A 16,597-nucleotide genomic window follows, 5' to 3' on the forward strand; every position below is an offset into this window, starting at 1 on the left:
GTAGTAGTAGCTTGTGTCAAGTGTGATGCGGTGCCAGTACCTCGTCACACAGGTCGTCCTGGCATCATTATCAGCAGGCCTACACATCTTCACGTGAGGCGAAGGGAAACGAGCCCCAACTCATCACTCAAGCTCTCGTTTGTAGCGAGTGGGGTGAACGTGTCACAGAGCCAGTTGTTAATAAGTCATCCCAGCTGCTCCTGTTGATTATTACTGCCATTACTTTAATTATCTTCAATTCTGCCCCCTGATTTAAAAGAGTCTCAGTGTACAGTCATTTATGAATGCCACATTCTCTGCTTTTAATGCCGACATTCAAACTGACACTCGTTCATCTAATTATGAGTTATGTTCCGGAGCCGGCGTGGCTGTTGGCGAAGAAAAATAATGACCTCCACTGAAAGAAAGAGCACAATTTGTTTTGTTCTTATAGTCCTTGACACATGTATTTGGCCCTCCTCTTCTCCTTTTTCCCCCCCCCTTTTTTTTTTTGGTCCCATTATGCACCTCCCTCTGAACCACTGTTGCTCAAGACAGATGGTGCACCTAAAAAACAGTGCGGCGTGATTGATACCTGCAGAAATTGGGTTACATTTGGCCCTGTCTCCGTCTGTAAACTCCAGTGCCGGTGATTCATAGAGAAGTGGTAAAGAGCACTGCCGTGGCCCCTCGTGGCTGAAACAGGTGTGCAGGAATAGGTAGTGTCTGGAATACCTAGTGAGAGAGTTCAGAGAGTCTCAGTTCACACTTCTGCTGGAACAGGAAGACGAATATACCATTATTACAGACATACGAGATCCAACAATGCCAATGTCTACGTTATTCCTTTCATCTGTTGACTGCTTACCATAAACTACATTGCAAGAAGACCTTTTGTATAACTTTATTTTTTTCAGCTTTGTACTGTATGTTTAACTCATTCTAGGAACTAAAAGAGACGGAGGAGCTAGACATCCAGCTGAAGGTGTTTAATGAGAACAAGGAGGAGGACTCTATCGAACTCTCCCATCGCCTGGATGACATCCGGGCTGAGATGGAATATCCTTTTTTTTCCCTCCGTCCGTGTGAATATACAGATAAATAGGCCTGAGGAAGGAGCAGCGAGAGATGAGTGTGTATTGTGGGTTTTGTCAAGCTTTACGGGTTAAAGCCTCTCGTAGCTCGGTTCATTACACAAGGATTTAATGAGCCAGAGCTCAATATCTAGCTCCATCTCTGACCAGTTATAAATAACTCCGTCATCTGAACCTCCAACATCTTCGCTCTTCTTTACTAATCTGTTATCTTCCTCTCCTCTTCACTTTTTGTCCTTTGTCTGTTAGCCCGGGGTTAAGTAGGACTGTTGTAAGACTCCTCAGGCATATATAAGACAGACCTGTTCTTACCATTTACTCGTCACAGTAGACATTTAAACATTGTTACGTGGAGTCATATTATATAACGTGCACAATATTCAGACATGATGACTCCTTGTGTAAATGTGAGTTTTCTGTGCCCCAGCCTCCTTACCAATGTCCATTTACCTCCAAACAGGCAGAGTAGACGTTGATAAGGTGAGCAGCAAATTAGTCCAGAGTTGGAAACTTCTTCAAGCGTCCCAGAGAAGACCCTTTTAATTATTCACACATCTTCTCTGAGGCTATGTATGAATGGCTGACATTGTGAACAGACACACCAGACGCTTACATTGTTATGCAGATGTTCGTTCCCACAGCCTTTTTCTTCCTCCAAATCCCAGAGTTCTAGTACTGGCACAAAGGGCTGCCGTGAGTGACAGTTTCTGTTGACACATGTAGGTGAGGGGAGGAGGTCGTGTGTGTGTGTGTGTGTGTGTGTGTGTGTGTGTGTGTGTGTGTGTGTGTGTGTGTGTGTGTGTGTGTGTGTGTGTGTGTGTGTGTGTGTGTGTGTGTGTGTGTGTGTGTGTGTGTGTGTGTGTGTGTGTGTGTGTGTGTGTGTGTGTGTGCGTGCGTGGAGAGAGGTTGGAGTGGAAAAAAGGCACCTGGATTAATGATGTGCTTGAGCAGGTTCACAAATGAGATGGCCCAATGTTTGTTTCCAAGGACAATGTGGTATTGATCTGCAGGCTCTGAGCATGATTTGAATGCCCAGTCTACCCTTTGTCCCTTTTTCCTGCATAGTGCACACACAGACAGTGGTACACACACACACACACACACACACACACACACACACACACACACACACACACATGTATATGCATGATATCACACTGGTAGTATTTCTACCTGAGCATTGCATATGTGTCTTGTGTCTCCCAGCAGTTTCATGAATATTAACCCGGAGAGGCTCGTCTCCTCTGTGTCCGGCCCGGGTCCAGGTGGCGAGGAGGTGACTCCAGGCCACTAATGAATATTAATGAGCTGTGGAATGGTGATTGATTGACCCCACCACTGAATGGCCCACGTCACACTTGACTGCCACTCATGTTTATTCATTATTTTGAGAGGGAGTGTAAAGAGAGAGAGACAGAGAGCGAGAAAGACGGCGTGGAGGGGGTGTCATCGAATGGATTGGCATTCTACATTAGGTTTATGTCTGCAGCTTAGTGATAGATGAAGCTAGTTGGATACTTTCCCAGTCTGAGCTCCTTCTCATGTCCTCTCAAATGCTGCTGTGGTGATGCTATAATTGAATCTCGCAGGATTGGTAATTCTCCCAGGCTTCATACTCAGCTAATACAAGGCAGGGGAATGATACTGCAGAGGAGCCTGTATTCCCATCCCTCTCTTTCTACAAAAAAAAATTGATATGGGATATGAGTTTAATTACGGACATTGTTGAAATTAATAGGAAAAGTGTCAAACAGTATTTAAAAGAATTGATCTTCTCCAATTGCAGCGGCTGCAGATTTGTTTTGTGTGGATGATAGCGTGGAAAATGGAGAATCCAGTTAAGTGGCGGGTTTTTTGAGGAAATAAATGATCTGAATTATTGATGCTCTCTTACGGAGTCATCATTCATTAGCTGTTGATAAAACCTGACGTGTAATATTAGGAAACAAATAAAGCATTGACAAAATCTTGAGGTTAAGCGTCGACAACACGTTAGGTAGACGGGTCCACTCTAATCTGTCATGGGTTCTTAATCCATAACATTAGTGCATATGTGTGTGGACTTCTACGTCACGTTCGTGGTGGTGGTAGAAATATTACTGTTGCTACTGTTTGGTCTTGATTTGACTCAAGATGAAAATGCATGTGCATTTTGTTGATATTTTCTGTACCAAATGCACCAGGGAGGGGAATCGCAACATATTCCGCCACGATTAAAAAAAAAAAAAAAGAAAATGTTGCTTCATTGCTTTGCAGGCGGTTTGTTGCACTATGTAAATATTTTACACATTGTGAAGATCTGCACTTCATGTTATGATGGCAATCATTGAGAGTCATCTCCTAAGTCTTTTATTTCTGCATGTGTGCACATATCTGAAAGGCTTATTGCACTTTTTTTCAAACAAGATGAGTCTCCACGGGGAAATCCTCCTTTCTCAAGCAAACAAATTAAATAGGCACCAAATCATTCCTTTTCCCGGGGTTCTTTGCTTGTCGGAGCTACACTTTTAGAACAGTAATACAAGTTTTAGTAACACAAATTTAATTGTATCTAAATTAAGCTTGTACTACAAATCAACCATTATCATAGAGATTGCATTTTTTTTTTTTTTGCATGTTTCAATGCAGGTGCTTATCGTCTCCTGTACTGTAGGTCATCTGGTTCTTGCATTGTTTTTGATTCATTCATTTCAATATCAAATGTTTTTATTTTTTAAAAACAAGATATTTGAACACTGAAGACAGATTCAACATCTGTTTTAGATGTCAAAGCCATCACTAGTTCCTCCTGGGGAAAGCAAAAATAAGACACATAATCAATACCTTGTGCAAATGTAATACCGACTGAGTACATATCAGTTTCAATCTGAGAACTATATTTCGCCCTATGAATGAGCACTTCTTGCCTTTCTAGACATTCAAACTAGTGAGTTTTTCCTGTAATTAATTTCCTGCATTCTGAAAGGTTTAGAGTGACAGGTAAACCAGAGGGAGCTTTTCTTTATTACCAGCCCCCACCCCCCCCACCCCCCCTCCTCAAGTTTACACTGTTTACACTGTTTTAGCTCCCCCAAGAGAGAACGAATAAGAAAAATCACATATCTGTTTGCCTTTGCACAATGATGCCTGTCATCCAACCTGAAGTGAGGAACTGGGGGGAAATAAATAAGTAGTAATAAACAAAACAAAAAGTAATAAAAAAGTAAATGTTTACAAGGAGTTGAAGGCCCCTGAATAATGGACTCACGTCGAGTGTTTTCTCAAGAAGTTTATCTGGACCGTTGACTGATTTGAAAGTAACAGAACAGTAAGATTGTCATGACGTTGTTTTCCTTAACCTTCCTTCTGCACTGATATGAATGAAGTGTACCATCTGCTGTCCAATATGGTGAAAGACACTGGCTCAGAGGCCTACTTCCTCTCAGTCCTTCAACACCTCTTGCTCATCAGGAATGACTATTACGTCAGGTAAGTTCTTGGATTTTATTTTACATACCACTGGCGTCTTATGGACCCCGTGACGCTCCACCGTATGTCAAAGTGCTTGGACAGAGTTAGCTTTGTGTGTTTGAACAGATGTGAAACACCTCATACGCCACATATTTGTTCATTACTTACAGGAAGTCGTTGTTGCCTCCGAGGGTCGTATTGTTTGGCTTTGACAACATGAAAGTAAGAGCCAGGTAGAAATGCGTTGTGTACTTTTATCCTCCCAAAAGCAAGAGACCTCTTGACGATTGAAGCCAAACTTGAACTGTCTTTATATTTTAGTGTCACTTATGGCACCTAGTTTACCAAGAACTGTTGCCTGTGAACGCAACATCTATTAGCATGGCTCTCGGAGAAAAGTATTCTTACAGTCGGGTGAAACATAAAAGACTTACAACATAATAACATCCATACAATATGGTTAAAAGTATGCAAAACTGAATACTTAAACCCGCCATGCAAGCCCATATTAAACTTATTATTAGCGTAGGAATAATATTCTGTGTTTCAGAATTAATAACTCATTTTAAACTGCTGGGTTTGCTTTCTACTTGCCTTTGAAGAGCAACTATGTCATACACTGGGCAGGAAGGTTGCTATTCCTCTGAATGGAGTGACACTGATGAATTCACTGCTGTGTCAGACCTTTTTGCAGAAATAACACTTTAAAAAAGAGTGTGGGGGGGGGGGGGGGAGAGATGAATTTACCATAGACAAGTTGCTGTTCCCTTGGATTTATGAATAATTCATTCCACATCTACTCGTAGGAAGTGAGAAATAAAATTCACATTAACCAGCTAGTTCAGCCACGTCCACCTCGGCTCCATTGTCCATGTACCCATCTGTGAGCCAGCAACACAAGGGATCAGTACCAGCGCTCATAACAACACAAACTGATGGTCTTTTTAAAGATATGTTTTTGAAATATATTTTCTCTCCAGCCTCAATCACAGATGCAAGGACGAACACACACACACACATGTGCACACACACTCACATGTGCACACACACACACAGACATTAACACCAGGAATTCATTCTGGCTGAGGCATTTTATTCCCAATACATCACTGGTGTGTGATTTAGGTGATGATTGAAGAAGCAGTATTACAGAACAATATATACTATCTATCTTTTCCCAGCCTTTGGCCTTAAAGCTACCATCGCTTCATGTCCCGGTCCAGTCAGAGAACTTGTGGTAGCAATACATTGCTCTAGTTGAAATCATGTAATGGTGGCAGTCTTCTGTTACGTATGTTGTATAAATATGTGACAGACTTTGTGATCAAAGGCATGCATGTGATATTCTATCTAACGTAAAGGACTTAATCTTGTTTTTATCATTGCATTTCTTGGGTTTGATCGTACTTTGATTCATGTGTTAAATAATAATCTTCTTTAAATGCTATTTATTTGAATAGTATAAGCATTCTAATAATAAGAAGGTCTACAGTGGGCAAACGGGTTAAGTGCTCTGTCTACTGTCATTCCTCCTAACACAACATTAGTTGTTGCTCTCCCCTCTGGGGCTCGGTTTATTTTTGATAATTAATCTCTCACTGCAAGCCTAATGAATGGGAGCACATCAAACCCACCCAGTAAATATAGAGCAGATCTGCTCTTTTGGAGCCTAGTGATATGGGGATTACACTGGTTATGTGGAGCAGAGCTGGATCAAGTGGCTGGGGCTGTGCTGAACTGCAAGCTATCATTGGAAGAAATGGAAGGTGCCAAAGTAAAAGAAGAGGTGGGGAATGATGTAGGGGACATATGCTAGCTTCTGGAGCCCAGCCCTGCCCACTGTGGAAGGGCCTGACAGTTCTGGGTCACTCTCTCCGTCTCTAGTTATCTCCAACCAGCCCCCCCTATCTGCTGGGTGGTGGCGGAGGATGGAGGACGAAGGGAAAATAGGGCGGCTTATTGAGATAATAATGTGGTGTACATTGGTGACAGTTGTAAGCCGAGTGCCACAGTGCTTAAGCCATGCAGGGCGATGTGTGAGCTTTCACTAGCTTGTTCCAATCATGAGTGGGCGACTCCGCCAGCTCAAGCTTAATGTATGGCATTTCATGCTTTCAAAACAGTGCACCTAAATGCTGATTTATTCTTATTTGCTTTGGCTCAGAAAGCTGTGTTCTTTCATAATTCTGTTCACAACGTAATATGGCCTGTCCACCCACAAGGTACCGACTGAACACAGCCTTTGAATCTACGGGGCAACAGTTGGAAAGCTTCGAAAAAGAAACTTAATGTTTAACACGCACTTAGATGTACGAGCTTTCTCGGCGTTACACACAATTAACCCTCCTGGCAACAGACACTTTGTTCCCATCTCTGTCTGCTCAAATCAATTATTACGTGTCCGTAACATCAGTGCTCTTCTGCATCAAAGTCGTGATCAAATCTTCTCCGAATTGAAATTATTATCATAGAAATATGTCGGACAAGCTCAAGAACATCTTCCTGATGTGAAATGATTTGCCAAAAACAGGAGTTTGCAAAAATTCCTTTTTGTTTTCTAAAGAAAGAACAGAACACATATCAATTAAAGCAACAGCAGCTGCCATTGGAAGGATGTGCGGAGTGTTGTACGGTATATCTGTGCTTTGGGACTCATAGAAGAACACTTTGTGCCCACTAGAAAATAGTTTATTTAAAATGGAGATGAAAGGAGTTGATGTGATAATTGAATAACAAGCCTGTATCATCTCCAGCTGCAGATACTGTATTCCTCCTACTAGTACAGAAGTCCTCCCGGTCCACCCCTATTCCAGATGTGATGGCGCTGTAACAGAATTGGGATTGCCTGCCCGTCCGCCCACCTACTGCAATAATTAGTTGGTCTCCACCACATGCATTTGCACAAGGAGTTTGCTCTTGTGATAGTTGTTGTTCCTGGTGTAGGGAATTTCTCCCTTTATAATTGTATTATGGCGTTATTCTTGAGCATCATTAAGGGTGAATTATTGTACATCTAGTACCTCAGTTCAAATCTCAACCTTCTCTTAAGCAATTACAACAAATGAAGCTTGAGTTTTTAGAGAAATAAAGAAACATGTTGTTTCTTTTACACGTTTAACCATCAACTTCTGGTCAATGTCACGCTCAGAAAATAATTATTTCTCAGTTTGAAGCTCATCTTAAGCAGCCATTGTGTTCTCAAAATGTCACTTGCAATTAAAGTTGATAATGTTACGGAGAAAAGGTCACATGCGAACCCGCGTGGCGGAATGGGACTCTCGGGCTTCGCATTCACACACCCCTGCTCGACAAAACCAAGCACTCAGTCACACTCCTAACTGGCTGACATGTTTTCCCGGTCATTGTGCTTTCAATTACACACATTACACTGATTAGATTTACATTTCAGTTTTTATGGTTGCTCTAATTGGCAAAGATGATTGCAAATTAGGCAAGAGGGCAAGCGTAGCCTTGACTACCGTCTGTCACCTTGAAACGGACAGACTACCACGGACCTGGGTTCTGTGTGCCCATTAATCTTCTAATTTCATGATCGGGGTGAAGCAAGTGATCAAATTTAATAGGGTTCCTATTTTCTCCAGCAGCACCCGTTTCTGACATGGCATTTTGTGACCTCTAGCTTGGATAAGGGAATAATTTGTGGTTAATTAGTCTTGTAGAGTTTGTGTCACTCATATTTTTCTGTGGCTTGTCTAATCGTTGTGTTTTATGTTTTCTGACCCCCTCAGGCCTCAGTATTACAAGGTGATAGAAGAGTGCGTGTCTCAGGTGGTCCTGCATCGCAATGGGATGGACCCCGACTTTGGCTACAGTAAAAGATTGGACGTGGACTTCACCCATCTAATCGGTACAACTTTGAATCTTCCCTCACTCATTCATTTGAAATGTGTGTCTAAAATGTTAAATAAAAGTCTCTAAGACTTTAAGATCCTAATATTCAGAAAAGCATCTTCAATATCATTTTTTTGTTCTTTTTAAACGATGTGCTGCGGGAGGCACGTCACTGATGTTTTGATACATCACAGTTCTTCTCATTATCCTCCCGGATCCCCCTGAGATGTTCCTGACAAACACCGGCAGAGACTTTACATATACGATGGGGGTCATCTAATTATTACATGACTAATAATGTTATTATATTTGGTGAATTGAATGTGTTGTTGGAAGAATAAAGACAACATCTATCTGCACTGCATTGCTAATGGAGAACTTTTTTTCAAACAGAGAAAATAAGTAAATAACATTACTGTGTCTCAATGTTGTTTCACAAAACAGTTCTGTGACTTGCTAACAAAGGGGTCATTAAAAGTTTCTGATGTTCACAGAGGACTGATACAGTGTGAAAAAGTTTTGTCCCTCACTTTTACTGAGATTTAATCAGCTGAGAACAAACTTTCAAGAATGCGTTTTTTGTTAAATTCACACAAATGACATCGATGCCATATTATCCACACGGCTTATTGAAATGTGCCTTTCCTCAGTCACTTTATTGTGCTGAGGGGAAACGTGTTGCGTGATGTGTGATCTAACAATCATTTACACTTAAAACGTGCACATACACTATCCTTCAGACGATTCATCTGCAGGGTAATTGCATCATATTGGTATTTAAAAATATCCTCAAATAAACCAAAAGAGCTGAAACTTTTGGAAATAGTAAAAACACCCTTAAGCAACAGGCAGCTCAGTTCTCGGCGATTCTTTTGACTATTTAAGGAAACCTTTTGTCAGTGAGTGTAAAATAAAACAAAGAGGAAGTGCAAAGATTAGCACATCTACAGAGTCACTCGGTTATTGAACATATCATAAAAACACTTCTTCTCTTCTCGTCCCTTCTTCACAAGGTCAACACAGCAGTTGCATCAGCTGCATATTTTGTTCTGCGTCTCCTTTTTCTCCCAGAGCTGAGAAAATACATATTTTATTTTATTATTCAGTGGTCTTTGTATTGCATCACAAGCATCTACTTGACACTACCTGCGACGGGAGACGTGTACGTGTGTCCACTAAATAAATTAAACTTCTCATTTGAAAATAAATAGATATATTCTTTAAATAGTATAAAATCATAGACCTTGACATGTTGTATGACTCGTATGAAGGGCTGGCTTTCTTTCTTTCTTTAAAACACACTTGACACACTTGGTTTGAGGTGTGGTGAAATGCACCTATAACACTTTTTAAGAGCATCTTAAGTTGTAAACATCTCATGGATCTTAACAGACCTTTCAAGGAAGATTTCCAATCAAATAAGCGCTAATATACTTTGAGAAACAAGACCCAGGTCGCATTGTAACTTCCACACGAGGAGCTAACGATGCACGTCGCGCCTTTCAAGTGTCTCGTGACTGTGGCTGTCTTGTCTTGCAGATCAGTGTGTGGATAAAGCCAAAGTTGAAGAGAGTGAGCAGAAGACTGCAGAGTACTCCAAGAAGGTGAGACATTAATCACTCCCAACAGCCCCCCTTTGGTTGGCTGGCTCCCATCAGGAAAGTTTTTTCCTTCCTAAGAGCTCCCAGACAAGCTATTGATTTTTCATGCCCTGATCAATACCTGGGTGTGACGCTACATGATCCGTATCAGCATTACAAGAATCAATGCCGATGTACTGATGTATACTTATTTGTGCACAGTGCCGGGACAGAGTTAAGTTATGTGCTGGCTCTTTTAACACAGTTCTGCATATTAAGCAGGCCCTTTAAGGGTTTCTCTCTTTATCTTACATTTCCTTTGAATGTAACTAAATTGATTAATTAGTTTCTTTTGATTCAAGGTTCAGTGGGTAACTTAAATCACTTTTTATCATGTTTGCTGGAACTGTCTCTATATTCTGACAGCAATCCTGATGGCGTTTGCAATATTCCACTGAAGCCAAATGAAAACGACCAATCAGACTGATCAAACTGTCAAACATGGCGGTGATCAAATAGGAATCAATTTGTGTTACTGCATTGCCTATTTCTCGCCTCGATCTTTATCCGAGATATATTTAGCTGTACAGTTAGACCGTTTGGTCTCTTGCACGACTGTCGGGGTCTAGTGACAGTTCCAGCAATTACGACAAAAAGTTATTTTTCATAAAAGTTAACAACCTTTTAATTGTGTTTTTTTATTTCTTTGACAGACATAAAACAACTCCCCATTTAAAACCTTACCTTCTGCATATTTTTGTCTGATATTTAAATGCATCTTCAGGAGCCCCCACGACCACTGTCTGGAAACACCGAGGGGGTCCTGGATGTTTCTTTCTTAAGAGTCCTGTCATAGCAGCAAACCGCGCACCCTGCTGGGCCAGTGAAATTATTGTAGCGACATAGCTTGGTTTCTGCAAAGGTTAGAACCATCAACATAAATGTAAGCCATGGCCACGAGAGCTATGAATAGAACTCGTCCAGTGTAAGATGGCGTGATTTGGTGGCTTGCAGATGAACCCTGTGGCTATTCTCTGGAGACAATGTGCCGCTCACCCACCTGTGTGTGTGTGTGTGTGTGTGTGAACATCTATCTTATATGTGCATATAGACATACTAGTGTCTCTCTTCTTGCAGTTTGATGAGGAGTTCAGTGCACGGCAGGAGGCCCAGGCCGAGTCTCAAAAGAAGGAAGAGAGAATCAAAGAGTTGGAGGGGAAGATCCAGGCCCTGGAGTCCCAGGTAAATCCATAAAGATAAATCTCACTGCTCTTCAAAACAGTGATACATTCCCCGAGATATTGCTATATAGATGTATTGTATATTTTCCAAAAAAAGCGCGAAAAAGAAAGAAAAGTGAAAATTCTAATATCCGTACATCCTCGCACAGGATACAAATGTTTGTCTTGAGATCATAGCCTCCAGAAGTAATGGCTCCACAAGATATAGGGCTGATTCGGTCAGAAGGATACCTTTCCACCGCACTTACAGATGTGCTGCTGTAAGTGGGAGTTATCATCCATGCGGGAACATTTGATTTAATAAAGGGTCAATCTCCTTCTTAAGTTGTAGCTCTTTATATAGGCGAATTACCCTATTGAAGCTTTTCTTATGTAATTATATCATCACAGAGATGGATTGCATTTCTTTTCTTGGACTCTACATCATTTCTTCCCAGGCACAACCCTCCATTTTGAGTACAGAAAATGACTGCTATTTCCCCCTTAACCCAATTCCAAATACTTTAGCACTGCCTTGGGACAAAAGGGCAGTTTGCCTCGATGCTTAGGGAATTTAATATAAACCAGCTTTGAAAGATGGTATGGCTACATTTATATCAGAAATTGCTTTTTCTTTCAAACATTCATCTCTGGTTGCTTAGGCCGGCACTCCCCGTCTGATAAACTGCACCTGCATATGTGGTCTAAGCATCAACTGGGTGTTTTTTTCTCAGTTGTTACATACTGTTGCTTCAGTGATCTAGCAATCATTCTGAGGTCCACAACAAATGCTGTTATGTAGTACACACTTTGGCTGCTGTCATGGCCAAAAGTCACAGTGCTTTTTCTCCTAAGAATGTAATATGGGTGTAGCTCTCACTCTTGCACTTCATATGTCTGAGTGCTTTGTCCCCACTTGTTACCTTCATTTGTACCCAAACTGGTGCATCACTCACTCTGTTCCTGATAGAGGCCTTGCTGTTTTAACGAGACCATGAGAATCTAAAGCTCTTGTCCACCTGCTCTGCCTGCCCCCGCCCCCCCCCCCCTTCCTCCCTTATGAATGCATCAGGCTGTGTTACCTTTGCTTGCCCTCTTTCCCCCTGTTGGGGCTTTTCATGTTGTGTTTTCAAGTATTTTCTTCCCTATAACCCACCTTCCCCTCACCCTCCCCTGGCAGGCATCTGTCTTTTGAAAACTGACAGACTATGGTGCATTAACAGGTAGTGTAGAGCAGAGAAGCCCTGGAGAGTCAAGCCCTCTCTTCCTCTGTTTGTCTGACTGCTCCTTCAAAGAGCCGTTACTGCTGGAGAGCCGCACATCAACACACATTAACCTCAGCAGGGAAACATGTAATTTGTTTGGCACAAAGTTGCATGAATGTGTCTACATTCTAAATATACTTTAGAATATACCTTAGGCATCTGGACAGAACATGAATGAAGTGTATGCACTACTGAACATACATACACTTTGAATGCGAATCTATATAATGCGTTCAGGTTTATGTAAAGTGCAGTTAATTGTCACAGGCCTCACATATTTAATCTTAATTAGAGTTGTTTTTTTTGTCTGTAAGGGCTTAATAAAAAAAAATAAAAAAAATCTTTAATGTATGCAAGTTCTGTAATAACAATTTAGAGTTATCACCTGTTTTTTATATTAGGCAGATGTTCACATAGACCATTCAACAGCTACCTCAAGCAATGAACTAAACAACAGTGTATTCCTCTCAGAGGGCTGAAACAGGGTTTGCAACCCAATTCACGTTTGACACAGTGTCGGCGACGGCCATTAACTGCGAGAGCACACAACCTTTAAATTGGCACAAGGGCTCGTGGTCAATTTGTCCGTCACAGATGCTGTGCGATCACTGTCGTTTCCCTGAATATAAATGAAGTGGGAGCTAACCCTAACCTTTCATCTCCTGCTCAGAATTCCTGTCAGATATTGAAATACATGCATGCCTAAGTCTCTTCTCTTCACCTTGTTTGTGAACCAACACATTTGTCTGGGGACTTTGGCGTTGTTACAAGCGGCCTGCTTGATGTGTCTGTTTGATTATCCTCCCAATTGAGTTGAGTGGAGGTTCTGCATGTAAACATCAACAAAGGACACAGGAATCACAACAAGTGGAAATCATCCACCCTTCCCCAAACCTTTGCTTGGACCCATTCAAGTCAAAAAAAAAAAAGGAAGCTATTCATTGAATTGGCGCCGAACGTGATGAGGATTTAACAACCTGGCGGTCTCGTAGCTGACCTAGCTTATCCCCAAGAGGAGCTGGAGGTGCAGTGGAGCACTGTCTCTCTCTTTCTCTGTCAGGCTGCCCTGACTGATTACGGAATTTAACTCAACTGATAACGACAGCAGAACTCACAATGTAGTCCCTATTATAATGTGTGCTTTGCTGTTATGAGATAGAGACAGTTCTGTTGTGAAGCCAACAATGTGCTTTCAAATCTATTGTCGTTCAAATGTGTTATACATCCATCCTTACATTAACAGAAAATGGTGGTCAAAAGAGCTGGCCTTGTGAGAAAGCAAGACGTGCTGTACTAAACCCGATGAAATGCTCTGTGGCTTGCCTTTTTAAAACTGAGATATCTAAAAGGCTGTAACCTTTAACGCCTAAGGATGAAATCTGACGCAGCGCTTCTCTTTGCACTTAACTACCATTTTCTAAAATTCTTTCAAAATGAAAGATATTTTTTTTTCTGAGTGACTTGTTCTAAAAGTTTCCCATCTCTTTTCCATTACCGACATTAAACATTTAGTTCTCTACAGTCCGTAGTAAGAAAGCGTTGCTGTGTAATACGTTGCGACGCTCTGTCTTTGACAAGGTTGCATGGAGTGAAATATCAAAGCAACATGGGTACATTTCTCGAAAACGAAGACTCCAGAGTGAAATCAATGGCCATCACACATCTAAGAGTGTTAAGTTGAAATGTATTTTTGCGATGCCAAAGAAAGAAGAAAAGGGAAATGGAAGAAGGGTTTTTATAGGTGCACCAACTGTCAGTGATGCTGTGCCTTGTTCCTTTCATACTGCAGTCAGTGCTCTACACTGATGTTCTTTTGAAGGTAGATTACATCTTGTTTTAGGTGTATAAGTGCAGTACACTCTGCCGTTTGCACATCAAATAGCTCATTCAAACATAATGGGAATATAACACTATATTTGTCATTAACTGTGTAAGGGACATCCTCTTTCCCCCCGCTCGCCTCTTTCTCTGGCTCTACTGTGTTTGCTGTGAGTACCATACCTGTTCTAGTGTAGTAGTAGTGTTCTTCTTCTCCGTCTATCTAACCCGCCCCCATTTGTCCCTCTCTGTTGCCCTCTGTGTCTGTTCCCATGGTGTGTGTCTGCGGTGTGTGTGTGTGTGTGTGTGTGTGTGTGTGTGTGTGTTGTACCTGCACAGTTAACTATTGAAAATGACAAGCTCAAAGAGGCTCAGAGACTCATCAGGGAATCTGAAGCCAAGGTGGGTGTCCTCTTTGCATGTGCAGCACATGACATAATCAAACTTTTAACGACTCGCAAATCCAAGTTACACAGCATAATAACTGTAGTAGATTGTGGCGCTTCAAATCTTTTGTTTTGGAGACAACTCTCAATCTCATTATTGAACTGATCTTTTTTTTGTCCGATCCGTCTCGCTGCATGTTTGCCCCACTCCATATTACGCATTACATTTTAAAGCTTCTTCTTTTATCGCCTGCAAGTTATATTTGAATACATGTGAACTGACAGGCAAGGCCCTTTTAATCTTCATTTTAAAGACCTTTATTTCATTGAGATAAATAATATGCTAAACTCACTTGTGGTTTTTAAACTACACACGTTTGCTGCTTGTTTAATGCAATTTTCTTAAGTAAACACTTTGTGATTAAATTCCCCTATCACAGATGAGATTGGGGCACAGATTTAATCGCATAGCATTCAGACTTAATTACCTTCCATGCTGACCTCCCAATTGAGTCCAGAAGACTATGAATCCAAATTAGATGGGTTAAATTTCATATTAGCCTGGATTTCTACTTTACACAGAGCTCCAGATAGGCTCTGCAAAAGTTACACCAGCCTCATAGAGACCTTCACAAGCTGCCGAGAATCATAACATTTGAACATGCTGGATGATAAACTAATTAGATAACACTACATAAAATAGGAAACAGTAGATAAATCTATTTTTCTCACACATAATCAGGGCTACTTATTGTACCTTTACAATATTCTGCCTGTACCGTATATATTTGCTAGTTCAGAACCAGACACTTTGTAGTTGTTGACATACTGCACATGCAAAACATGTATGGCCTACTTAAATACAATGCAAAACATGAAGTCTGACGTTGTCCCGTAAGAATTCAGTGTAAAATAGCTGTTATCATTTAAGTCAAAGTACATAATTATTATACACTTTACGGATCTGGATCTCTTTCTTGTTAGATGTTTGTTTTTCGTATTTTAGTGGCTGTGGTGTTGGATCCTAAGGGTTCTGTGAAACACTGGGCTTATTATTGGGTAGAAAAGAGAGAGTAAGAGAGAGAGAGAGAGAGAGACTCAGAGGGCCCCTCAGTATGGAAACAACTGCGCTCCAATTTAGCAGCTAATTTGCTTCCATTCTCATATTAATCTTAAAAGAGGAAACGGGCCACAGAAGGCTTGAGATTGACGGACAAGTAATCATTGGATGTGGATTTTCACTGAAGGGCTCTGGGCAATCTGTGTAAGAAGCTCCTTGCAGAACACCTTTTTAATTTTGGCCCCAATAAACAATCGGCCGACGCTATTATGTAATGAAACACAACGTAATGTCTTAAATATGAAGCCAATTATATTTTACGCACACAATCAAGTGACTGGGGCAAAAATCACACTCCGGGGAATTGGTTTGGGAAATGAGAAGTGCAAGTGGAAACAATTTTTTTTTTGTCAAATTCGGCATCTAATCAGCTTCAAAGATCAAACTGTCTTAGCTTGCGTGTCTGTAATTGTTGTATTTGCATAACTTTTTTTCTCTCTCTAAAACATTTTTTCTACCGGCATTATCACCGACTACCTGTGTATGTGGCTTGTGTGATAGTGCAGACATGTCAAAGGACGGAAAGTCTTTGTCTTATCAGTCTGGGGTCTAATTGCATCCCTGTCTGCTGTTTAATAGCCTGCCATTGTGAGGATTTATGACAAAGACTTGATGAGAAGCAACATTCTTATCTTTTGTAAATTAAAACAGTAGTCGATCACAGCTGTTCTCCAACATTGTATCATTTACATAGATATCCACAGAGATTCATGAACACGACAGACCAACCTTTTTTGGCCAATTCACAAGTCTCCACATAAGGCAGCGTTTGCTAAAGTAGAATTGTTGTTTCTAAAATCAGATTAACGTGTTGTATTGAAGATCAGTGGTGT

The 16,597-nt window shown here is 41.1% G+C and overlaps 1 protein-coding gene across 1 annotated transcript in view; it reads left to right on the plus strand.

The window, feature by feature from the left end:
- The window catches only part of diaph2 (diaphanous-related formin 2), a 351,346-nt gene that overhangs the window by 114,555 nt on the left and 220,194 nt on the right, over positions 1 to 16,597 (plus strand). The window contains exons 13-18 of the mRNA XM_029442178.1: positions 926 to 1,038; positions 4,425 to 4,541; positions 8,273 to 8,391; positions 9,915 to 9,979; positions 11,093 to 11,197; positions 14,598 to 14,660. Of these exons, the coding sequence (XP_029298038.1) occupies positions 926 to 1,038; positions 4,425 to 4,541; positions 8,273 to 8,391; positions 9,915 to 9,979; positions 11,093 to 11,197; positions 14,598 to 14,660 (582 nt within the window). The remainder of the gene's footprint in view (positions 1 to 925; positions 1,039 to 4,424; positions 4,542 to 8,272; positions 8,392 to 9,914; positions 9,980 to 11,092; positions 11,198 to 14,597; positions 14,661 to 16,597) is intronic.

The sequence above is a fragment of the Cottoperca gobio genome, chromosome 10 (assembly GCF_900634415.1).
Source record: "Cottoperca gobio chromosome 10, fCotGob3.1, whole genome shotgun sequence".
Lineage (NCBI taxonomy): Eukaryota > Metazoa > Chordata > Actinopteri > Perciformes > Bovichtidae > Cottoperca > Cottoperca gobio.